The sequence below is a fragment of the Mustela putorius genome, unplaced genomic scaffold, assembly GCF_011764305.1.
Source record: "Mustela putorius furo isolate JIRA1106 unplaced genomic scaffold, ASM1176430v1.1 tig00003858_pilon_pilon_pilon, whole genome shotgun sequence".
Taxonomy (NCBI): domain Eukaryota; kingdom Metazoa; phylum Chordata; class Mammalia; order Carnivora; family Mustelidae; genus Mustela; species Mustela putorius.
Window position 1 is genome coordinate 39,519,340 of NW_025422010.1, and position 25,667 is coordinate 39,545,006.

Consider the following 25,667-nt stretch of genomic DNA (forward strand, 5'->3'; position numbering starts at 1 on the left):
GGTTAAAGCCTCTGCCTTCGGCCCAGGTCATGATCCCAGGGTCCTGGGATCAAGCCCCACGTCTGGCTCTCTGATCAGCGGGGAGTCTGCTTCCCTTCCTCTCTCTCTGCCTGCCTCTCTGCCTATTTGTGACCTCTGTCTGTCAAATAAATAAAGAAAATCTTTTAAAAAAAAAGAAAGAAAGAAAGAAATGGTGCTCAGATGTCAGGATGGCATTCTGGAATCAGACACCTTCCCAGCCAGATGGTCACAAGGATCTCACTGCTTATGGAAGTGGAGTGGCGATGACCACCAAGCTGACCACCAATCATTGGAGACCTCATCTGTAGGGACTCAGGACAGGATTCAGGGGGATGGTTTTATACAACATTCCTGATACTTGAGAGATATGGGGTGAAACGTAATTATAAGGACCAATAGAGTGGGTTGGTTGTCGACTGCTATCGTAGTACCAAGTAGAATTACAAGCTCGGATCACTAGGACTGACAAGAAAGCCAGAAAGCCTCTTTGGTAACATGGACAGAAATGCATTTTATAAAAGTTACCCAAAAAGTTACAAAGGAAACAGAAACAGGAACGTGAAATAATGTTACTCCAAACTAGCTTATCCTTATTTAGACCCTCCCCAAGTCACATCCAGGGGGCATTCTGGTACATTCTGGAACAGGCAGGGGCAAATCCAGAAGGCCAGGATGTCACGCAATGCAGACACCTCCACCAACTTCCTCTGTTGCACTCATGTTTCTCCTTCCAGCTCATATCTGTGGCCTCAGAGGACATTTCCTTCAACCCGGTGGGTGAGAAGAGCAGAACACTCACATCCGGCTCAAGAGTAAATCAGGTCTGCATGTTAACTGTTGATCATCTCTATGTGGACAGCTGCTCCATGACACCCCTCCAGGATGAAGAGAACTGCTCCCCGTGGGCAGCGCATCGAGTACCACAGTCGGTCATCAGCCCGGTGTGAAAGGAGGAGGAGCCCCAGGTAAGCACAGATGCGCACTGCTAGGCAATGGTGCATGACTTGACTCATGGATCAGGGAATGGGATCAGAAGACTCAAAACAAAAGAATGGGCAGCAAAATGTGAAATGTGTATTACTTAGCAGCACCTGCAAGAAGCTACTCATCGAAGGAGATCCAGAGCAACCAGGTGGGTAGGATGACTCATCCGGGGACGTCCAACCAGCCTCTGGCCTTGGCCATGCCCCTCCATGGACTCATGGACAGAGAGCTGAGTGTCAGGGATGAAGACTCTTAAAAGGGCCCCCACTCCCCAGGCCTGCCTTTGTGACTGCTGCTAAATGTCTGCACAATTAGTCCCTGAAGCTGAAGTCGACCCCTAAATACGTTGTCATCCCCCCAAGGAGACCAACCAGTGACTTGATGGAAATGTGATTCCACTGAACACCTTCCACTCTAGAAGGAGCAGATTCACCTCTGCTGGGACTGATTCCAAGAACAGAGTCTCCTTTTCTGCTGGTCTTGTCTTGGCCAACAATGCTATCCAAAGGCTGAAAGAGTGTCTCATGTATAATTATGAAATCCCACACATCACCTTAGACCGGTATTTGCCAAATTGTTTTTCATTATCCTATGGAGCCTTTTTAGACATTTTTTTCTAATTGCCACTCCTGTGATATGTTAATACTACAGATAACACTGGATATCTGTATATGCACCACTGTGTGTGCTTTAAACATAAGAAGAGTAAGATTGGTTTTCCTGGGGCGCCTGGGTGGCTCAGTGGGTTAAGCCTCTGCCTTCAGGTCAGGTCATGATTCCAGGGTCCTGGAATCAAGCCCCACATCAGGCTCTCTGCTCTGAGGGGAGACTGCTTCCTCCTCTCTCTCTGCCTGCCTCTCTGCCTACTTGTGATCTCTGTCAAATAAATAAATATTTTTTTAAAAAGATTAGTTTTCCCATCAAGAGCCAATTTTTTTCACCCCCCCCCCCATGAGCAATACTGCCCCCACTGAAAATGCATACCTGACACCAAGAGCTTTACTTTATAGAAGTTGGTGCCACGATGGGGAAAGGTCCATGGGCTCCACTTTGTCTGCTACATGCCATGTCACCTAGAAGCTGCTGTCCTGATAGGATGTTGGTGGCAGCTTGAGAATATGTTGCAGAATTGGGGTGCTGGTCTTAAAGATGAAGTCTTATATGGTGCTTATACAGTCATAATATGGTACTTTGTGTTGACCCCAATAGATAGAAAACACAGGTCTGGGAGCAAAGGGATGAGACTGGCCTCTGCCACCAGAGATCACACTGACCCACTTGGGAAACTGGTGCTTCCCATTTCTTCAACTTCAGTCTCTGCTGGACTAGAGCATCTGGCATGACGTGGTTGCTGGGAGATGTATCAACCAGGTGACACAGAAAGGCTTCCACTGTGGTGGGGGGGTCTGGGTGGCTCAACCGGTTAAGCAGCTGCCAGGTCATGATCCCAGGGTCTTGAGATCGAGTCCCATGTCAGGCTCCCTGCCGGTGGAGAGTCTGCTTTTCCCTCTCCTTCTGACAAGAGCCTGATAACCAAGGGCTAAAACCCCTTAGGGATGAGGGTTTGGGTCACCCCCACCAATCAGTAGACTTGCCAAGGGAGAAGGGCATCCAGAATGTGTGGTATTAATTTGCTAGGGCTGCTGTATCAAAATACCACAAACTGGTTGGTATAAACAGTAGAAATTCATTTTCTTGCAATTCTGGAAGCTGGCAATCCAAGATTAAGGTGCTGGTTGGTTTCTTCTGAGGCCTCTCCCGTCGGCTTGCTGATGGCCATCCTCTGGTTATTTTTCACAAGGTCCTTTCATGCACATTCAGTCCTGGTGTGTCTCTTAATGCTTCTTAGAAGGACACCGATCAGACTAGATTAGTGCCCCACCCCAGGGATCTCATTTCCACTTCCTCACCTCTTTCAAGGCCCTGTCTCCAAACACAGTCACGTCCTGTGGTACAGAGGTGTGGGACTTCAACACATAAATTTGCGCAGGGGGGAGCAATGGCCAGAATACAGTTCATTCCATAACTGGCTGGTAGAGGAAGGAGAGAATGAATAGCAGTTTTAGACTCAGAACCATCTATAGCAAGGGACTATAGCTTGTCCTACTAAACCTGCTGGGTGAGTGTGTGTGTGTGTAAACCGGAACTTGAAGAAGTGGTGGCAGGGTGGAGTCCAGCTCATGTGGGCACAGTGGATCTGACCCACGCAGGGGTCAGCCACTGTCAGGGTACCATCCACATCCCCTCAGTACTTAGCATTTCCTCCCACAGCAGCCCAGATTCCAGGAACTGCCCCTCCCAAGGACTCTCTCAGTGATCTGGACCCCACTCTGTGGCCATTTCCGCCTTTTGGGCAGCTCAGAAATGCCAGGGAATTCGTGCCTCCCAGGGGTGGTCCTCAACCAGTGAGTGAAGAGAGGTGGAGAAGGAATATGACCGCTCCACCCCACCGGGGAGCCATCCCTGAGATGCATGTCCCACACAGTTCCCCAGGAGTCCCCAGATTGAAGCCCCAGTGCCCGCATTGCTGACTGGCTGGATAATGTAGGCTTTTGCTTTCCCTCCCTTCCCTCCTTTCTTCCATTCCCTTTACCTCCCCACTCCCATACAGGTGCTTTCTGGGATCATCCCCCCCAGAAAAAGGACCTGCACTCAAATTCTTATCGCTGGGTGGGCTTCCAGTAGAACTCAAATGAAGACAGCCACGGTCTTCAGGGTAGCTCATATTTACTAAACTTAACATACATACTTATTTGACTGGCTTCACTGCCTTTACACTCTGGGTTCTCTCTCAATTGGTTGTTTCTCCAGGTCTTCTCTCTTTCATACTCACTACAGTGTGTCAGGTGCTGGGACACAGCAGGAAGTACTGACAGAGAGGGACCTGCTGTCATGAAGGTTACTGTCCAGGAGGGAAGCCAGACTTGGAACAATTAATTTCAAACGTGAATCTTGTTGTGTCAAGGAAAATATGGGAGAGAGAAAAGGACACAGCAGTGGGATCCAATCTAGTCTGGATTAAACTAGACAGTGGACGGTGCCTCCCCAAGGAAGCGACTTTGCCTGGAGGATCACAAAAATGCAAAATAAATCCCAAATCACTAAGAACCTTTATTTCACTTCATATCCAACTGAAAAAGCCACAAAATAAAAATATTTTCAATTCATAAGACTTTTACATCAATGACACTGACCAATAGAGAGAAAAGTGAAATCCCTGAGGAAATGCCAACAATAAATAAAATACTTAAAAACAGAATGTTCTGAGTTCGAAGGAAAATTTCCTGAGCCTGCTCAATTTGGGGAAGCCAATGGCCCTTTGCAAACTTCAGTTTCTCAAAAGGATATCCAACTGACGCAAGTTTCCTGTCATGACAAGAAGCGGCCCCTTTCAGTAACACCTTACATTAAATGGGGGGAAATAATCAATTTTGTTTCAATCAATTTATGCATAGTTCTGAGAAATCTATTGCACTGGCAGGAGAAGAAAATACATGCTCTTGGTGACAACAGAATTTTACAACATACCGAGTAAGTAGCAGTGCTAGTTTGCTATTCACCACAATGTACTGTTTTCTCATGGTGTGTGGATATTACACAAAAGGGATGTAAGTCTCCCCACTGTTTGTGGGTAACAAAAGGAAGACTCAAATACCTGTGGAGGGCTAAGATCAACACTTTTAAAAATTCCAGAAAGATTCTCTGTGAAGAAGACCCGGGATGGAGGACTCGCATGGGAACGCTAAACATCCTTTTAGCAATGGAGTCAAAATATCCTGTTGCACGGATTCTAGGATGTGCTTTTTTCCCAACACTTTCGCGAATCAAATTCAAATGGGTGTGGCCATTAACTGTCACAGATTAATGGTCAACTCCTCTACCTAACTTTCTCAGTGGTACATAAAATAATGGCATACTTTATAATCAACGGCTTCTTAGATTAATTCAATATGGAGCTCTGTACTTCAGCACACACAGTGAGTCATACAAAAATAAAGCTGACATTTAAACCCTGGTAATGTTCCCAATTGAAAAAGACACTGGCAAAAACATTTGGCGTCTGAAATTTCAACACGAGCACCACAGCCTCAGGAAGGATTAGTTCGAATGGTGATGTGGGATAAGCTTACACTCCAGTTTTGGTTCTGTCCCTAATCAGTAAGGAAGTGGATTTCACACTGCTGGGCCTCATTTCCTCATTTGTAAAATGAGAAAGTAGAATCAGATGGCCTCTCAGTCCTCCAGCCAAAAAGGAAGGGGATTTAAAATTCCGCACCACTCAGGACGTGTGTGGCTGTGGAATGTTCCACAGACACGCTGCCCCCAAAGCCAAGATGCTCCTACAGGCTGATGGCTTGGGCCCCTCTGCAGCCACCTCTCCCCCAACAAGAGGAGTCAAGGCTCCAAATCCAGAGAGTTTCCTGGATCCAGGAGATAACGTAATTCATTCACAACGTTGGTAACTGACAGGAAAAGAGCAATTCTTCAGTCTGGGGCAATCTGTAAACTTCTTTTAAAAATTTCAGAACTTTCCTAACCTCAGTTGATCTAAATGTCTGCAATCAATATAAAATACCAAAACATGACAGCAAGGTCTCACTTCAAAGTTTCATGACTGACACAGCTTGGCTACAGATGCTACTGCTCTGAGTGTTTTCCTCCCACGTCCTAGAATCACCAGCCAGAAAAGGAGTTGTTTTCTGAAAGAAAATAACAGAGACATTTCATTTGAATGAACCATTCACATCAGCTCCTCACTCCCACCTTGATATATTATCTGTTGAGAATATGTCTGGTTGGCCAAAGAAAGCAAATGGTGAGGAATAAGTATTAAAATAGATGAAAAACTTAGGGTGACTGGGTGGTTCAATCAGTTAAGCAGCCAACTCTTGATTTTGGCTTGGGTCATGATCTCAGTGTCCTGGGATTGAGCCTGGTGTTGGGCTCCCCACTCAACAGGAGTCTGTTGGAGATGCTCTCCCTCTCCCACTGCTCCTCCCCACCTCTCACAGATCACACATTCTCTCTCTCTCTCTGTCAAATAAATAAATAAAATCTTTTTTAAAAATTTTTATTTATTTGAGAGAGAGAGAGAGAGCACAAGCAGGAGGAGCAGCAGAGGGAGCAGCAGTCTCCCCGCTGAGCAAGGAGCCCAATGCAGGACTCGATTCCAGGATCCCAGGATCCCAGGATCATGAGCTGAGCCGAAGGCAAACGCTTAACCAACTGAGCCACCCCGGCACCCCTCAAAGAAATAATTTTTTTAGAAAGTGATGAAAAATGGGTTGTGACAACACCAGCATTGCTTTCTGGTAAATAATACACATATTTATATTTTTTGATACACAAGTTATAATCTGTCTTTACCTAAACATGTTACAACTAAAAACAGGCACAGTAGCTAGCATCAATGACACCACACAAACCACAGATTCCTACACCTTCCTATTTCATTTCCAAAGGCTCAAGCTCTTTTAAGTGTTGTGATAAGTTGCTTGGCTAAGTTATTAACTAAGACAGACTTCCTTCCTTCTTCCTTTGTAAGAGACAAAATTCTCTTTGACTCTGTCAGTAGTACACACCTATGCTGAGTGCCCACGCGTTGAGCTGGCGCACACCAAAGAACCCGAGGAAGTGACAGAGCTCACATGTGTTGGCCTTAGTATCCAAACAGCAGATTCTTCAGCTCTAAGGAACTAGAGTTCCTGGGTCAAGGGTTACCATTAAGCAACTAGAATACATGCTTTATGCAAGTCGGTGAGGGTAGGAGAGGAAGAGGTTAAGAAAACAAAAACACTGTAAGTGTGCAAGCCTGATGATTTACGGACCTGTACTCCTGGGGCAAGTAATACATTATCTGTTAATAAAAATAACTAATTTTTTAAAAATAAAAAAAAAAACAAAACAAAAAACAACAACAATAAAACAAACTCTTGGAGCTGCCAATGACCATGGGCAGCCATCATAAACATGGTGTTCCAGAGGGCAGGAATCTCAAGTCACTGATTCCCTATGTCCCTCTCTACCTCTACTATGGGCCGTGCCTCTTCCCATGAGAAAAAGGAACCTTACAAAATGAAGAAGTGATGATGACCAGGTATAGACTCCAGTTGCTTATAAGTCAGAAAGTTATGCATAGTCAGAGACCTGGGTATTTTAGGTCTTTGATTTCCATCATCTTTCACAGAAAAGTTGTTTAGATATTAAAGACATTTATTAAGCAATTTAAGGACTCATGTTTAAATATAAATACATACTAGTTAATTGTTTCTATGTAACCAAAACAACACGGCTTCTGTCCTATCTAGATAATGGGCCGTAAGTCACGAAGCAGGTGTTTTCAGAGGACTAAAGACAAGCAATGTTTGACGTGTTCACTTCACGAATTTTTCAGTGCTACACTGTTGGTGGAAATGCAAGCTGGTGCAGCCACTCTGGAAAACAGCATGGAGGTTCCTCAAAAAGTTGAAAATAGAGCTACCCTATAACCCAGCAATTGCACTACTAGGTATTTACCCTAAATATACAAATGTGGGGATCTGAAGGGGCACCTGCACACCAATGTTTGTAGCAGCAATGTCCACAATAGCTAAACCATGGGAAAGGCCCAGATGTCCATCAACAGATAAATAGATAAAGATGATGTGGTATATATATATATACAATGGAATATTACTCAGCTGTCAAAAAATGAAATCTTGCCGTTTGTGACAATGTGGATGGAGCTAGAGGGTATTATGCTAAGCAAAATAAGACAATAAGAGAAAGACAATTATCATATGATCTCACTCACATGTGGAAATTAAGAAACAAAACAGAGGATCATGGGGGAAGAGAGGAAAAAATAGAGCAAGACAAAATCAGAGAGGGAGATGAACCAGAAGAGACTCTTAATCATGGGAAACAAGCTGAGGGTTGCTGGAAGGGAGGGGGATGGAGGGGTGACTGGGTGATGGGCATTAAGGAGGGCATGTGATATAATGAGCACTGGGTATTATAGAAGACTAATGAATCACTGACCTCTACCTCTGAAACTAATACTATATTACATGTTAATTTAATTTAAATTTTTAAGAATTTTTTTAAAGAACTTTTGGTGCTATAAAACACTAAAGGAAAGCCACCACAGAACACTATTCAAACCTGTTCCATTTCCTAAGTGACAGTAGCACCAAACCAGGGAGGATGGGAGAGAGGCTGGTCCAGTTCCCGCAGCCCACCCCCACTGCTGGCACTCCCGGGAACACACTAAATCAAGAATGTGCCAGAAGGTCAACTCTTCAAAAACAGTTTTTTATTAAAGAAGTAATAAAGTTTCACTGTAGACAAACTGGAAAACATAAGTAAAGACAAAGAAAAACTAGTACTAGTTTGGGAATATATCTTTTTGAGACTTTTCTTTGCTCATACGTACATATGTTGTCATACCCCAAGATATGCCCATTTGGGCTAAAACTGTTATACTTTATAGAGTTTTATATAGTACTCTTTTGGTTTCAAAGGCATTCCTTTACATTTGTGAAGACTGAGATTGCAACATGAAGACATGTTGCAAGTGTCTGAGAACCAAAGACAGAGCGCCATCTCTGCAGCAACAGCTGGCTCTGTAGTTCAGCTCTAGGAATCCCTGTAGTTTGCTAGTTTGGAGCAGTAATAATCTGAGACAAGATGACTCTTTTAATGCCCTTGTGTAATGGTGAGTGTGACAGTGTTTGCCTCATTTTCACTGACTTCTTTTTACTTGACTTTCTCCCCTTTCAGAAATAGGGGCATACACTATTACTTTTAAACAGTGAAGATCACGTGTGTTTTGTTTGCGATCCTTGCCTTGAGCGGAAGTATGTTATAGCCACAAAGAGCTTAACAGGAGCAGAAAACGAGCTGCAGAATAATTAGGGAAGGGTGAATCTCTTCGTTCAAATACGTATGGCATGGACTCCAGTCCCCTTGCTGTATGGAAACCAGACTGGCCATCCTGCAGAACCCCATGCACTGAGGGCCAGCCTGAGGCAAGGCCTTGCCGCTTGCAGCTTCCAAGATTCACAAACACATTCACCAGTCTAAATGCAACTTGATTATGTAAACATTAAAGGTTCTTACCATTGATGTTACTGGTAGATCAGACTGTAGTCATTAACCAAAGAATAATCCTGATCATCTGCAGAAGGCAAAACAGAGCAACATTAAGTTCATCTTGTTTCACGGTAAGATCTTAATCCTTCTGGAATCAAAACATTCCAGTGAAATATTCTAGTGACTGTCCTTTTATAAAAAGAAAACATCTGGTGACAAATCCTACAAATGGCAGGCACGACTATAAACCAAAGGATTCACTCACACATTCTGGAAATCACTGCTATGATTTCATTGCCCTTTTGCATCCATGTGCAGAGAGCAGCACCTAGAGTGAAGTCATCTTCAAACATAGGCATAAATAAGTCCCATGTTATCTGGTGATAATTGTTTTACAAAAATAACTTAAACCCTTCTATTTTTCAAAGATACCACTTCAGCCCTGGTTTTCTTTTCAGTAGCTGAAGTTCTACTAAGCTCCCATATGCAGCAGGAGTTGTCTCTTCCCTCAGTCCCTTGAACACAGGTAGGTATATCTTTCTTTTATTCAAATAATAGATATTTGTTGAGCATCTCCTATGTGCCCACAGCTCTATTAGGTGCTATGAGCGATACAGGAGAAAAATCAAGTGCCACCCTCAAGGGTCTTATAATTATCCAAGGAATAAAACTAACCCCAAAAAATGCTATCATGTGTGGTTGTCCCAGAGTTATCATAGGAGTTCTGAGTGAAAAAGACCAGAGTGATTAGTGAAAGACCCAGTTACGGTCAGTACCCAAATATATAATATCAGGTCATATGTTTCTAGACATCTATGCCTTCTATCAGGTATGTTTCAGGGTAATCCAAAGGAAACTATATCTCACTTTGCTGTTTTTATGGTTCAAGTTCAAATAATCTCTTACATATGACTGCCTTGTGTTTCTTTTGATACTCCCAAGAGTGGATTTCTCTTTGGTAAGCTATAAAGTAAACCACCAATTACCAAAGTCCACTCTGTGATAAATAGTATTATGTTAAGATCCTAATATAGGTTCATTCTCTTGAGAATTTGATTCTATTTATTCCTTCTTTCCCTTTATCTCAGCATTCTAACTACTCAGCCTTAGAGAGAACATGAGGGGGCACCTGGGTGACTCAGTCAGTTAAGCAACTGACTTCACCTCAAGTCATGATCTCAGGATCCTGGAATCGAGCCCTATGTGGAACTCTACACTCAGCAGGCAGTCCCTCTGCCCCTGCTCATGCATGCTCTCTCTCAAATAAATAAATAAAATCTTTAGGGGAAAAAAAAGAGAGAGAGAGAGAGAGAGAGAGAAAACATGACATAAGCATTTCAAAAGGTCTTTCTTGGTGTCATACCTGGTGTACTTCTAGGAACTGGGAGAGGTCCTCTCCTGTAGGAAATGAAAACCAAAGTCTTTCAGATAAGTTCTTACTATTTTTCTAATTCTTGACTTCACACTACAAGCATACAGCCCTCTAATCAGATCTGGTTTCTGTTCTGGAGAGTCAGGAGAGTTCAGATGAAGGAAAACGCCTACACCACCACCGACCCACTGGAATCTAGGCTGCCGACATTCTATTATGCTGCGGGCAGGATGTACAGGGCCCTGCCCCCACACCCCAGACCAACAAGAGGAAAATCTCTGCTGTGAGCATGTGGTTTCCTGACCTCTGGGTACCTCAGCATGTCCACATGTAAGATGGAAAATACAAGCAGCTCCCCCCTCACCGTGAGGATGAAATGAACTAATTCCCATGAACTCTTCTGAACAGAGCCTGGTATTCTTAATTATTGATGAGTGCCTGGCAATGCCCCCTCAAATATTCCCTTTGCTTTTTAAAAACTGAAATGGAAATTAGCAGCTTCGATGTGAAACTGACTGTGTGAAATAGAAGTTTCTCTTCTGTCAGGATCCTTTATAGCTGGGGCAGCAGACTCGTTCTGCAAAGGGCCAGACAGTAAGTGACTTGGGTTTTGTTGGCCCTGAGGACAACCTTGTTAGAACTGTCAACTCAAATGCAAAACCAGTTGTGGACAAAATGTAAACAAAATGTGCATGGTCGGGTTCCAATAAAACTTTATATGAGCACTGACATCCGTACTTTGTGCAATTTTCACATGTCACAAAACAGTATCCTTTTCTCCTTTTTCAGCCATTTACAAATGTAAAAACTACTCTTTACTCCTGGGCCCTATCAATAGAGGTTGGTCAGAGTTGACTCACAGGGGGCCAGAGCCTGCTGACCCTTGCTTTCCACAAGCTATAAAAAAGACAGGATTTGTATGTGAGTAACAATAATCACACTCAAGCGTAATATAGCCCTCCTTAAACTATGACTGGTAAAATCCACTGAGCATTTGTCCTAAAAACGCTACCTGCCCAAATCTAGCAACCTCACTAAGCAAATGCAGTGGTAGATGTGTTCCAATTCTAATATTGCTTAGAACACTGACGATAACAACATTTATTAAAAGTATGTACTCTGAAAAACAATCTGAGGGTTTTGAAGGGGCGGGGAGTGGGAGGTTGGGGGAACCAGGTGGTGGGTATTGGAGAGGGCACAGATTGCATGGAGCACTGGGTGTGGTGCAAAAATAATGAATGCTGTTATGCTGAAAAAATAAAAAATTTAAAAAAATATATTTTTCTTCATGTGAAAGGTAGCTGCTTATTACCTTGCTAAGTTAGGCCCCGGGGCCTTTCCCTGTGAGGCTGTATTCTTCTGGGGGCAGTAGAAATTCTCATACATGATGGGGGCTAGGGGAACCAAGAAACAAAATATTAAGATGCTGGTGTCTTCCAATCTCGACACGTGATGCAGAAGACTCACAGAAATGCTGAAATAACCCCACAGCCTGAGCGCTTCAGTCACCTGGTGGGGTTTGTCCAGTTTTTCGGTGGTTCACAAAAAATGCAATGTCTTTCTCAATGCTGCATGCTTCCAAGCTCTTACGAACTTCTTCATACATCTAACAAAAAGAAGATAAATCAGGACACCTGGGTGGCTCTGTCAGTTAAGCATCTGCCTTAAGCTCGGGTCATGATCCCAAAGTTCTGCGATGGAGTCCTGCATCGGGCTCCCTGCTCAGCGGGGAGTCTGCTCCCTCTCCATCTACCCCTCCCCCCTGCTGTGTACTCTCTCTTTCTCTGACAAATAATTAAACAAAATCTTAAAAAAATAAAAAAGATAAATCAACCTAGAGGTATGTCAGTGATAATTATGATACAGCTTATTAAAACAGGTTTGATGAATGGCTGAATCTTTCAAATTTTGTTTTAAAAAAGAAAAAGAGACATCCCCAAGTCTCTTTTTATATCACTCATATATAGGGATTTCTCTGATGCATATCCGGTGTTAAAATTGTTTTAAAGATGGTGAGAAATGTATCTCTGTGGCAGCATAAAAACCTTGCCAGGAAGAGGGTGGTTTTTTTTTTTCTTTTTTCTTTTTTAAAAATACCAATAGCCAAAGGAAATAGATACCAAAACTAGTGCCACACACAAATGTAAAGACAATGTGCTAACTTGGAAGAAGTTCTAGTCAATTCTATAGGTCTCCCAGGTGTTTAGCTGTTCTTCTAAAGTTTAGCTGTTCTTCTAAACTTCTAAAGTTTAGCTGTCCCATCTAAGTGAGGGTGCTATTTCTCAGCAAAGAAGGTCATGATAATTTGAATTCTAATCCCTCCTAGGTTTGAGAATCCCACAAGGATTGCTGTGCCCAAGGTAAACCTGGGCATTGACCCTGGGAATACTGTTGAAGTAAATCTTGAGCCCTGGCCTCATCATTAGCCTGGGCAAGTGTCAGTGGGCTAGCACTTGGACCTGTCCTGGAGTGACACTCTGGGACCCACAGTCATACTGTGAATTCTCCGTCATCCATAAATTAAACCGCATTTGGGGGCACCAGGGTGGCTCAGTTGATTAAGTGCCTTTGGCTCAGGTCATGATCTCAGGGTCCTGGGCAGGGACCCTGCTCTTCCCTAGCCCTCGACCCCTCTTCCTGCTTGTGTACACTCTGTCTCTCTTTCTCTCAAATAAATAAATAAAAATCTTAAAAAACAAAACAAAACAAAACTGCATTTGGGTCTCCCTTCTCTGCTCCCTGCCCTAATTCTGAATTCCTTCAAGAGAAAGTCATGGTAGCAAAGCAAAGGGGTCAGGCAGTTCGGTGTTTATTTGGGCCTATCAGCTCACTGTGTGGCCTTGGGCAAGTCACTGTACCTCTCTCAAATGAGAGGGTAGACTCATAAATGTCTATGGTCCCTTCCACTCTACTGACTCCTCTGTGGACACCTTTGACTTACGTCATCGCTTGTGACACACTGTTGTGACAGCTGATTCACGTGTAACCACAACGCGTTCCGAAAGAAGTTTATTCGTTCACATTCTTGAGCTTCAAACATCTATGGAAACATAACTCCATGTCCAGACATAGGCAGAGAAAGAGGACATTTGTCTAGATTGGCTATGACTTAAGAAACAGTATCAACCTTCATTATCTGTAAGATTACTGCCCCATTTAGGATCTTACCCTCACCACCAGGGAAACTCATCAACTCTCATCACAGGCAAAGAACGCAAGTGGTATTCTCATATGGTATTAGCACAAGCAGGATCAGATATAGTTCTGAAGGTAAGAGGTAATGAGGAACCCAGAGAGCAAGGTTCTAACCTGAACTCCAGCTCACATTTCCAACTGCCTAATGGGTATCTCCATCTGGCAGTTTGCCAGAGCCTCCAACTCAAACCTTTGCCCTGTCCCTATGACGTAATTCACATGGCAAGATCACAACTGAGGAAGACGGTTCATGAGAACATGGAAGAACCTGCACTTGCCTTCTATCTCCACATATTTTTGAAAATCTCTTTAACAAAAAAGTTCTTTAGAGAAGTCCCTCCCTGAACAATAGTGGGGTGTTTTTTTTTGGATATAAACAAATAGCAGCTTTTGGGAAAAGTGGGATATAAACAAATACCAACTTTTGGAAAAAGCTATCATTCTAGAAAGTGGATGCTATTTGATTCATCAGGGAATATTCTATGTTAATGTACTTTTTAACGTTGAATGCAACACTATTACATTTTGAAGGTTTTTATAATGTAAATCTTCACACATCCACAAGAGAGAATGGTCTAATGAATGCCCACGTACCCATCACCAGCTTAAACATTTATCAACTCACACCCAATTCTGTTTTATTATATGCCCATCAACTCAACTACTCCCCAGAGTATTTTGAAGCGAATAACATTATTTCACCTGCAAACCTTTTAGGATTAATATGTAGTGAATATTTTAGGTTTTATTTATTATTTATTATTTATTTAGTATACTTAGCATATTAGTATATTTTGTATTTATGTGGCATGTAAATACTAAAATTTCTTATTATTTTTAATTATAGAATATTGCACATAGGAAGAATCATAGGGACACTGTAATAAATACCCACATATCAACCACCTAACTCGGTCAACAATTTTGGCCATATTTGCCTCCGATTCTGTTGAAGGCCCTTGTGTGCTTTCCCCAGTCTCCATCACCTTCTCCTTCCCCATAGAAAACCATTCTCCTAAATGTTATCATTCCCATGCAGGCTTTTTAAAACATGTATGTGTCCATAAAATGTATATGATATTGCTTTACATTTTTTTAAACCTTATAAAAAAGGCCTTAGTCTAGGTTTTTCCATGAGAGTGCGGAATCAAGGACGTAAAACAAAAGAGTGTTTTGGGAAGGGGATAGTGACCCGCAGTACTAGAGAGTAGATATAAATCAAATAAGATCAGGAAGTGCAAAGGCCTGCTGGACCTCAAACCATGGAGACCTCCAGTTCCTCAAGCGAGCAGCCCTGAGAGGGTAGGGGTGGGCAGGGGGGATCCCCAGACACAGCCGGCTGGGAAAGGGAAAGGGAAGTGAGGATGTGAAGACAACTCCTTCCAGAAGCCTGGCTAGGAAGAGAGGAGAAGGAAGCAGACAGGACACAACAGCCAGTAGGTTCTAAAACCAAGAATGAGCCGAGTTAAGCGGATCACAAGAGCAGAAGTTCACACTAAAGGCTGTGCACAGGCGCGAGGGAAGGACAGCGGGATGGTGGCATCTTGAGCCCAGCTGGCGGGACAGGCTCTTGATAGGGCGGAGGTAGCCCCTTTTCAATGAACAGGAGAAAAGGAAGGGAGGAGGATGGAGATCAGTAGTTCTGAGGCTCGAATTTGCATAAGAATCACCTGCGGACTTAGTAACACAAGGCTGAGCCCACTCCAACAGTTTCTGGTCAGTAGGTCTGAGAATCTGCATCTCTAACAGATTCCCAGGGGATGCTGATGCTATGAATCCTGGGACTTCACTTTGAGAACCACCGGTAAGAAAAAGATTATGTCTTTATTTTCTCCGCAAAATTGTGAGGCCATGTGCTAAAAACGAAGCAGGGGTAATGATGAAATCAAAGGTGTAGCAAGGGGCGCCTGGGTGGCTCAGTGGGTTAAGTCACTGCCTTCGGCTCAGGTCATGATCTCAGGGTCCTGGGATCGAGTCCCGCATCGGGCTCTCTGCTCAGCGGGGGCCTGCTTCCCTTCCTCTCTTTCTGCCTGCCTCTCTGCTTACTTGTGATCTCTCTCTGTCAAATAAATAAATAAAATTCTTTAAAAAAAAAAAAAAAAGGTGTAGCGAGAGTAGAAACTTCTGAAGCCTGCTCGCCTCCTGCCTGAGTTCTCTTTATCCGACAGCAGGTTCAGGTGAGGCTCTGGAAAGATAATGACGTCATCACCACTCCCCTGACTCAGCTATGCCACGTCTGGGCTAACCGAACACAAGAGGAGGTCCTGGGGCAGCATCAGACACAATGGTCAGGGCTAAGACGCGGGAGAAAGATGAGGTCTGGGGGAAAACCCTCTGGCTCCTTCCCTCCTCCATTGAGATTTCTTGATTTCTAATTTGCCCTCAAACAATTCTATGAGACTTGGAGTCCTCTAATAAAGGGGGGTGCGAGTCTGCCAGGGCAGACTCCCCAGGTTCTGGGAGGAAAACCCACCCCCTCCCAAGCAGCTGCCCATTCCGTACCTCGCAGGCCTTGATGTGCTCGCTCTGCCAGTCTTCACGGATCTTGTCCAGGGTGCTGATGTGCATCATGTATGTCTTGTCTGCAATGCAGGGGAGGGGCCTGGCTTCAGAAAACAGACAGGACCAGGCTGTGCAGACCCACCGCCCAGCCTGCCCTGATGGAGTAGCACTGAGTTCTCAAGGACCCCAGATCTCTGAACCCTGGAAGGCCAGGGTTCAGGGCCATCTCTCCTTCTTGTAACATCTATTATGAATCAAGTACTTTCTTTTTAGACAGTAAACCAAGCAAGTAGCAAGAAAGGGATCAAGAGAAGAGAGAGAAGCCTGGCAGGAACCTCAGCCAGGGTTCTCTTTGGCTAATTCAGCCTCAATAGCTTCCTTCCCATTTTCAGGAAAATGATTCAGGGAGAGAACTGTTGAGTTTCTTTGGTTTTGGATTTAGACGCTTCCTAAGTGGCCACAGTCATGAGTGTCTTGTCTCCTGCAGGGTATTCTGGGATTAGAGAGCTTTGCAAACACCTGGTTTGGATCTCAGATTTCAGCCATGACAAGGCCTCCCAACTTGCCTATTCCCTTCATAGCAAGAGTTGGTAGGGCTGAAATTGGCTTTTAAGAGAGATGTTCCCAATGAGTGAGCACCTGATTACAAAGAAGTTGCCCCATCACACTCCCCCCACCCCCGCCCTGTGCCCAACACCACCTTCTCCACCATTCAGTTCCAAGTCAGGCCCAAGACCTAAGTGTGGGTGCTGGGACAGAAACCACTGGCCCAGTTGCTACCTCTCACTTTCCCAGGTTCTGATATACCCTCTCTCCCTCTTTCTCTCCTTCCCTCCCTCCAGATAGCTCAGTAATCCCACTGTCTGTCTATAAATGACTGTGTGGTCTATAACACTACCTTTCCAGGCAGAGTCTGTGGAATGTCAGCCCCACAAAAACCCTCCCCCCTCCCCAGGAGCAGCCCCTCACCCGAGTCTTCTACTGCAGTCTTCGAAGTTGCCAGTTTCACAAAAAGCTGTGAGGACAAAGGACAGAGGAGAAATGCTGGGCCAGACTTCCACAGGCCAACCAGACTTACAATGACTGTGAAGAGAACAGTGTAGCCCAGGTCTTACCTGTGTTTCTCTCAACAAATCGTTCAACCTGCCCCTAATCTTATCACCAATGGGCAACAGCCACAGAACATCTTGCCCTCTGTTTTCCTAAAGACATACCCCTGGCCTCTGGTTGCTGTCAATCTTCTATTCAGATTACATAAAATGGTAATCACTGAATCAGGAGGTGGCCGGGCTATAAAAAATACTTGAGTTTTGAAGAAAGATGGAAAAAAAAAAAAGCAAAACCCCCCTCCCCAACTTCTCATCAACCCAGTCCTATCCCCCTGCCACACTTCTCTAGCTCTTCCTGAACCCAATAATTGTGACAAGGGGTTTTCTGGGTCAGAGGATCCTAGTGGCCCAGAGGAAGATATTGTCAGGGACTGAGAAAGCAGCTCCATTTTTAATGAAGATTATTAACTGGATTCAGTTTCAGATGCAGAAATCTCAGCTTTCTCAGGCCGCCAGCTCTCCCAGGTACCTTTTCTTGTTGCTTCGGGTTTACCAGGTTGGCGCTCCGGTGGACAGCCTGCTCTGCCTCATCTTTGTCTCGGCACTTCTGCTCGTAGGTCTTCTTTGCCTTTGTTGTTAGAAGCCAAAAAAGGACCAAAACAGGTGAGCAGAATGGTACCCTGCAAAGCAACCATGCCAGCCCACTGGACCCGGCAAAGCACGGGGCGCTCGGATCAGCATTGAGGTCACCACTCGATGGTGGGCATTCTGAGGGCAACACTCTATCTGATCTTTTTTGGGAAGGTTTCTCCAGCCCTTTTCCAAACTGCATGGGGGTGGCAACCTGATCAAGGAAGTAATCACTCCTATTTTGGCAAACACAAAGTACTAGAGCTTCAAAAACTGACAAAAACAAAAGATGGGATTTGAAATAGGCAAAATCAAGGTAGGTATGTAACCATAAGGTGTGAAATCGAGCAAATATGTAACCCAAGCCTTGGAACATAGATGCAATCATTTGGCTGTGGTAATCATAATTATGCCTCAGTATCCCAAGGTGCCCTCCCTAGCAAGTGACAGAGGGGAGGGCACCAATCCCATTGATTCTGGCACATAGGCATAGCCATGTTCCTTTCTGATTTAAAGAACAATTTTAGCTAGTCTGAAAGTAGGCCATGGTCTATCATGGGCCATTATTACTACCATGAGTGTAAAAACAGTTCTCAAACTACAACTAGTGAATCAGAGCATTTTCTGTTTCAACTACTAAGGCAAAGTCTTAACTTTGAACAAATAAAGCTGCAAATCAGCTAATAAAAATGTTGACCCCCAAAAACCGCTTGACCAAGAACGAATACTCCTTTGCAGGGATGGTCCGTGCTCATCAAATATTGCACGTGTCTTCTTGCATTTCTTGGCAGCCTCTGCAATTCGGCTGGGGTTGACCTTTCAGTAAACAGCCATATAATTCTCTGTACATGCTACACACACATAGAAATGTCCTAATCTTTCATAATTACAAGTGCATGAGATATTCATGCAATAATTTTCCTTTGTAACAATATGTGAGACATTTCTCTATTATCAAGCATGAGCCCTGTAGCCGAACACTTAAATGGTTGTAAATACACACACACACACACACACACACACACCCCACAATTTTAACTATCTCTCTATTGGTGGACATTTATTTTCTTTCATGTTTTTATAACATAAAAATATGCTGATTTTATTTTGGGTGGTATGAATTTATCTACACAGGTCAAATTCCTAGAAGTGTAATTGTTTGGTAAACGAGTATGTATATGACCAACTTCCTTCCAAAATGACCACACCAACTGAAACTCCCACCAGCAGCATATGGAGTAAATTTCCTCACTCTCACAAACACCAAGCTTAGACAATATGCCTGGCCTTTTCTAATACTAGAGAGAGAATGACAAACACATTTAAAATAAATGAAAAAAATAGATGGTCTTGGCAAAGAAATAGAAAAGCACAGCAAACGCAGAGAAGATCAAAAGAAGAACCAAATGGAGGGGCGCCTGGGTGGCTCAGTCAGTTAAGCATCTGACTTTGTCTCAGGTCATGATCTTGGGTCCTGAGGCCCACTGGGCTCCCTGCTCAGCAGAGAGTCTGATTGTCCCTCTCCCTCTGCCCCTCTTCCTGCTTCTGCTTTCTCTCTCAAATAAATAAATAAACATTTTAAAAGATAAATAAAAAAAAGAACTGGGGCACCTGGGTGGCTCAGTGGGTTAAGCCTCTGCCTTCAGCTCAGGTCATGATCTCAGGGTCCTAGGATCAAGCCCTGTATCAGGCTCTCTGCTCTTTTCTCTGCCTGCCTCTCTGCCTACTTGTGATCTTTCTCTCTGTCAAATAAATAAATAAAATCTTTCAAAAAAAAAAAAAGACCTTCTCAGATGACGAAAAACTCAGAGTATCTGTTGCTAGCAGACTGCTCTGTAGAATGGCTAAAGGAAGTTCTTTGGGGGCGCTTGGCTGGCTCAGTTGGCAGAACATGTGCCACTTGATCTCAGGGTCATGAGTTCAAGACCCACACTGGGCGTGGAGCCTACTTAAAAAAAAAGTTCTCTAAGCAAAAGGAAACTATAAAAGAAGAAACCTTGGAACATCAAGAGGAAAAAAGGACACACTCAGCAAAAAGAAAAAAAAAGAATAAATACAATAGTCTTTTTTTTTTTTCTTGAGTTTTCTAAATCATTTTTGACAGTTGAAGCAAAAGTCTTAACATTGATATGGCTCTCTGTGTAGGTAGAAGACAGAGTTGAGAAATGTGTATTTCACTAAGGCTTTCTCTTCAATTGTAAGAAAGCTCACCCCAGACCACTCAAAACATAAAAGTGCTGGGAATGATGATTTATTGTCCATCACCATTTCTGGAATTACACTAACATCACTTCTTATTCATCAGTGGCTTTGAGGTGTTGTGCATCACGGGAAAGACTGATGCAGGACAGGGTACCTGGATGGCTCAGTCGCTTAAGCATCTGCCTTCGACTTCCTGGGTCCTGGGATCCAGCTCCAAGTCAGGCTCTCTGCTCAGCGGGGAGCCTCTTCTCCCTCACTCTCTCCTTCTGCCCTTCTCCCTGCTTGTGATCTCTCTCTTTCTCAAATAGATGAAATCTTTTTTTAAAAGATTTTATTTATTTATTTGACAGACAGAGATCACAAGTAGGCAGAGAGGCAGGCAGAGAGAGAGGAAGGGAAGCAGGCTCCCCGATGAGCAGAGAGCCCAATGTGGGGCTCGATCTCAGGACCCTGGGATCATGACCTGAGCCGAAGGCAGAGGCTTTAACCCACTGAGCCACCCAGGCACCGCTCAAATAGATAAAATCTTAAAAAAAAAAAAAGAATGATGCAGAACAAACCATACAAGCCACCAACACTGGTGACATTTTCTTCTGTAACTGGGTTACCAGACAGCATGTCACTGTCTTGAAAATATAATGATGTTTCAAAGGCATCACAGATGTTTCAAAATCAGAGTTCACTGTCCCAATTGAACGGACTCACAAAAGATAGAGGGAGGCTGCTAGCAATCTGTCTCAGCTCTGTCTCGTTAAGTGTTTTTTAAAATAAATTATTTAAGGAAGGCTTTTACAGTTTTCAGATCTTGAAACAGGAAAGAGTCACTCCGTAAAATAGGTAAGAAATCCATATTCAAAACAGTCACAGAGAAAAAGCTCAAATCCAACAAGACAAATGGCATCATGGGGTATAGATGCTTTTGTGTCTTGGCCTGAAATATTTAAATGACCTTCCCAGGTTACCAGAAAGGCACTATTATTTTGCTTCCTCTATCTAGTTTCATCCTCAGTCTTTCCAAGGCCTGAAAAAGAAGGAAAGTCAAACTTCTAAAGGTTATTTTCCCAAACCACTGTACTAATTAATATTATTGAAATGTTATTTTCAGGAATATGCTTATACACAGCACAGGACTTCACAAAATGTCACCTTGCCGAAAAGGAGGCAATAAAGCGAGCCTCGGGGTTGCCTGGGTGGCATAGTCTGTTCGGCGTCCAACTTCATGTTTCAGCTCAGGTCATGATCTCAGGTTTCTGGGATGGAGCCCTGGGTCATCCTCAGGCTCCGTACTCAGCAGGGAGTCTGCTGGTCCCTCTCCCTCCGCCCTTCCCCTCACCTGTGCACGTTCTCTCTCTCTCTCTTTCAAATAAATAAATAAAATCTTTTAAAAATCAATACATAAATAAAAAAATAAAGTGAGACTCACATCCATAGTTTTCTTGAACTGTAGGCTTTTTTGTTTATGGACAGCATCCATTAATATCTCTGTCTGTGAAGAGAGGACAAGCACTATTAATAATAAAACAAATTACCGTTAATACCAGTTTACTTGAGGACTAAGAGTTCGATGTGGACCATCTCACTTAGTCCTCACACACACTGGAAGGTCGACACGCTATTTATTCCCCCCATTGCATAAGTGAGGAAACTGCAGCAGAGGCGGAAGCCCCTGCCCCTGGTCTTATGGCTGGGTGACGGTGAGGCCCGCCTTTGAACGTGGGCAGCCACCAGCTGCCTCGGAGCATCACTGATCCCTGGAGCAGTCTCCTCAGTAAATCTGGAATTAACCTTAGGTTTCAAAAAGGATTTTAAAACTCTTGTTAAGGCGTCATTCCTTTTTAAAAAGGGGTCTTTGGTCTGTAAACCTATGTCAGCTTCATCAATGGCACACCCTTAACCAGCAAGGAGCCCAGGCAGAATGAAGAGAAGATATGTCTGTAGGACAGCTAAAAAAGGTGTTTTTTTTTACCCCCATCTAATCCAGGAAATGCAAAGTACTCTGCTGAGTTCAACTGGGAGCCATTTCTTTGTTGTGGCTGTGATGTTAACACGTTCATTGCTCAAAACAATGCAGCAAATAATAAAAAAGTATGTCAGACATAACAGAAGCTCCCATTTACCAGGTAGTATCATGTGCCAAGCAGTTTCCATGCAACCCAGCGACTGTGAATACACTTATCTCCATTTTCTTGACAGTAAACTGAGTTGGCTTAACTTAACCCACACAAGTCGTGGAGTGGGGATTTGGGCACAGACTGACTGTACCGGAACCTACCACGATCCCTTACGATAGCTCTATAAAGCCAAATGGGTATATAAAAGACTAAGAGATGCAATCATTCCAAATGAGTTATGGCATTGCTCTTGTGCAAAATGGAACAATGCAAAATAGTAATACTGAAAATGATACTCAAATGTGATGTCTCTTTCTTCTGGAAAGTTGAATTTTTGTCCGTTACCAACACAGATTTCAAGATATCTGAATGGAATGTCTGGCATGTATAAATTTCGTGTAATATGTGAAATTCACCAGGCTGGGGGGTCAGGGGTGGACAAGGGGTCTTCAGAGGACAGAGAAGTCATCTTCTAGCCCAGCAGAAATCAAGGTACCAGGAGGTGGCTATGCATCTGCTAACAGTGAAGACGCTGAAGGCCCAGAGAACAGACATGAGCCCCGCATGCAAAGACTCATAGGAAGGTCCTTGCTATCACAGACAGGAAGCTGTGTGGTTCACATGACTGCCTATGTACCTCTGCCAGGAGGAGGAACTGGGTTTATATGTTAATGGTTTCTAATTTTCCCTGGAGCAGGTCAGTTAGCGATGTTGGTCTAGTCTGCCGTCTCTTCCAGACCAAATATACACATGGCCATTCTTTCAGTTTGGGAGCTGCTACTGTTTTATAGTTTATGGCCCCAGCCAGGCCTTCTTGTGTCCAGTTTGCATATAATATGTGCTTCAGGCACCAATGAGATGGCTACAAAGTCTTATTAATTAGCCAGAACATTTCCGTTTCTCTTCTTCTCTGCCTTCGAGGACGCCTGGCATCTGCATCTGGACAGGACCCTAGAGAGGCAGTCTGGCTGCCACCTGACAGGTGCGACCTTAGGACCCAAGAGGTGATAGATATTGCTTAAGGTCATTCAGGGACACCGAGTCCAGCTCTTTGATTAAAGCCTCCTCAGACCTGTGTTCACTTACAGAGGAACCTAGTCACAGCAAGTCTTCTAAGGCCAAACCCAGTGGAAATCAAATTTCTGTGTTACTGATAACACAAAGTAGTGCCAGAACTATCACCCCTGTTCTAAGGTAGGGAAAAGCAAGAGGGCAGGGGAAAGAAAGAAGAGATATATAAATGACTTAAATGACCCTATGGTAAATTATTGAAAGAGCTTTTCAGTGGTCTGTGTGTCTGTCTGTCTGCATTCAGACTGTACTCAGAAAACAGGTCACTTTGTACAACCCAGGAGGTTCCTTTCTTTAGAGATGGCTTGTTACACAGGCAGAACAACATGGCTCCACAATCATCCCCGTCTTAGCTGAGATGTAGAACAGAATATGGGCATCAGAGGAGAGCCCCTGACCATGTGCTGTCCCTTCAAGAGACAAGCTTCAAGGTCACCCCCCAGGAGACCTCCCCAGCCTCACTGATGAGGTCAGGTGTCCCCGCTGTACATTCACGTGGCCTCTGCACCTTCCCTACTAGTTAAGGTTCATTGTGCTTTGTCATGATGACTATGTCACATGATGTCTCTAGCCATGCTCTACACTCACAGAGGGAAGGCTGACCATGTCTGTACTGTTCACCACTGCAGAAATCTAGTTGTCTAAGTGAGTACACCATTAACTTCTGATCAGCCCTTCTGCCAATACTTCCCCTTGCCCAAGTTTCTAAAACAACCCAACTGATGAGGATGCTGGGGGCTCAGTCAGTTAAGCAGCTTCCTTTGGCTTAGGTCATGATCCTAGAGTCCTGAGGTTGAGTCCCACATCGGGCTCCCAACTCGGCAGGGAGCCTGCTTCTCCCTCTGCTTGCTGCTCTCCCAGCTTGTGCTCACTCACGCTTTCTCCCTGTCTAACAAATAAATAAATAAAACAAACAAAAAATACAAAAAAAGAAAGAAAGAACGAAACCAATTCATGGCTTTCCTTGATAAGTGGAAATGGTTTAGTTTCCAAAAAGTGGAAGACCAAAGCATGCAGAGTTGGGCCAGTGAAAATGAGAAGTTAGCACTGATATATTTTCTCCCAAAGTTTGATTTGAAAAAACAAATGTATCTAAATACAGAAGTGGTACAATCTAAGAGTCCATCATGACACAAGTAACTGAAAATTTATTAATAAACTTTGGACTTCCCCAAGAAAGCTCAGAAGGCCCTCTTCTGAACAAGAGAGCACATAGGATAGAAGGAACAGGGATGACAGCAGTGGCTCAAACACTGGCTCCTCTATTGCGTAACAGAATACAGAACATATTCTTTGAGCTACGAGAATTTGGTCTTCGTAACTTATTAGGAAGGGAAGTTTCAGAAGCCTTGCAAAATGAACAGAACACTCCCTGAAGTGACCAAGGCCACCGAAGGCACTCAGAACTATGAGGAAATGAACCTCTGCTCCTCTTCCTGGAAATCATGTATGCATAGACTCTGACTATCTAAGGCATTTTTGCCTCTGAAAAATGGTTATTCCTCTAGTTAGGTGGGTAGGGCTGGTATTGTCAGCCAAAAACAGTGTGACTATCCAATGGGTGGGTATAATCAGCATATTCTTTCTGCTCTGAAAAATATCTGAGGTCATATGTACCTCTCAAACCTGATACATGAAGCGTGAGTATGTAATAAGCCACAGGATACGGTGTTCCTTACAAGTTAGTGTCCACCCTTCCTTCCTCACAAGAGCCACAGCTGCAAGAGCAGCTCGGGAATGACCGTAGATGAAGGCAGCCAGGGTCCAAAGGCTCATCCACTCCAAATGCCAAGTAGTCACCAAAAAAGCTGGAATTAGAATCTGAACTAGAGCCATAGGCAACGTTGCTGAGGTTGATATACGGGTAGAGTTGGCCCGAACCGCTGGATGTTTCATTAGATACACACACTACAGACAATGACCTTCAGGTGGCCAGGAGCCAGGATGAGGATGGATTTCCAAAAAGTCCATGCAGAGCTGTCTGGGAGATCGGGCTGGAAATCTTTGGATGCCGAATAGGAAAGAGCATGTTCCCCCCCATGAGAATCTGAGGTTCTAACCTTATAGACCAGATATAAGAAAGAAATGTTGAAGGTCCCTTCTTGGCTGCCAGGCCAACCTGGATATATAAGTCATTTAGGAACAAAATAGAAGAGAGTCAGGATATTGGCTGGTCTACTCTAAGGACTAGTTAGTCTAGTCCAGTCTTGCCCTGGTCTAGTCTAAGGACTAAGGTCTAGTTCTAAGGAATGCTTTACGATCATAAAACTGGACTTCTTTTCTTGATCCTTATAACTTCTCAAATGTTTGCCAGTTTTATTAACTCTGCTTACTCCTGTGTCCTTCCGTGTAGTCCAACAGAGTAAATCCCATCAATGAAGAGGAGCCTATGTGCACCTGCTCTGAAGACAAAGAGGACTTGATTTCTCAGAGCCTCAGTTTCCCTATTTATAAGAT

At 43.8% G+C, this 25,667-nt stretch overlaps 1 protein-coding gene and 1 long non-coding RNA gene across 2 annotated transcripts in view; one reads left to right on the forward strand and one right to left on the reverse strand.

The window, feature by feature from the left end:
* Window positions 1–4,096: 4,096 nt before the first annotated feature.
* PSTPIP2 (proline-serine-threonine phosphatase interacting protein 2) overlaps window positions 4,097–25,667 on the reverse strand; it is a 70,630-nt gene continuing 49,059 nt past the window's right edge. Inside the window, exons 6-15 of the mRNA XM_004752223.3 lie at window positions 21,452–21,514; window positions 17,726–17,824; window positions 17,117–17,162; window positions 16,148–16,227; window positions 13,392–13,490; window positions 11,960–12,056; window positions 11,763–11,844; window positions 10,442–10,476; window positions 9,106–9,163; window positions 4,097–5,705 (exon numbers count right to left, since the gene is read on the reverse strand). Of these exons, the coding sequence (XP_004752280.1) occupies window positions 9,114–9,163; window positions 10,442–10,476; window positions 11,763–11,844; window positions 11,960–12,056; window positions 13,392–13,490; window positions 16,148–16,227; window positions 17,117–17,162; window positions 17,726–17,824; window positions 21,452–21,514 (651 nt within the window). The 3' untranslated portion in view covers window positions 4,097–5,705; window positions 9,106–9,113. The remainder of the gene's footprint in view (window positions 5,706–9,105; window positions 9,164–10,441; window positions 10,477–11,762; window positions 11,845–11,959; window positions 12,057–13,391; window positions 13,491–16,147; window positions 16,228–17,116; window positions 17,163–17,725; window positions 17,825–21,451; window positions 21,515–25,667) is intronic.
* On the forward strand, window positions 9,497–11,179 carry LOC123387637. Its single transcript, XR_006602113.1, has 2 exons — window positions 9,497–9,604; window positions 10,590–11,179. It is a non-coding gene; the product is annotated as an uncharacterized LOC123387637 (long non-coding RNA).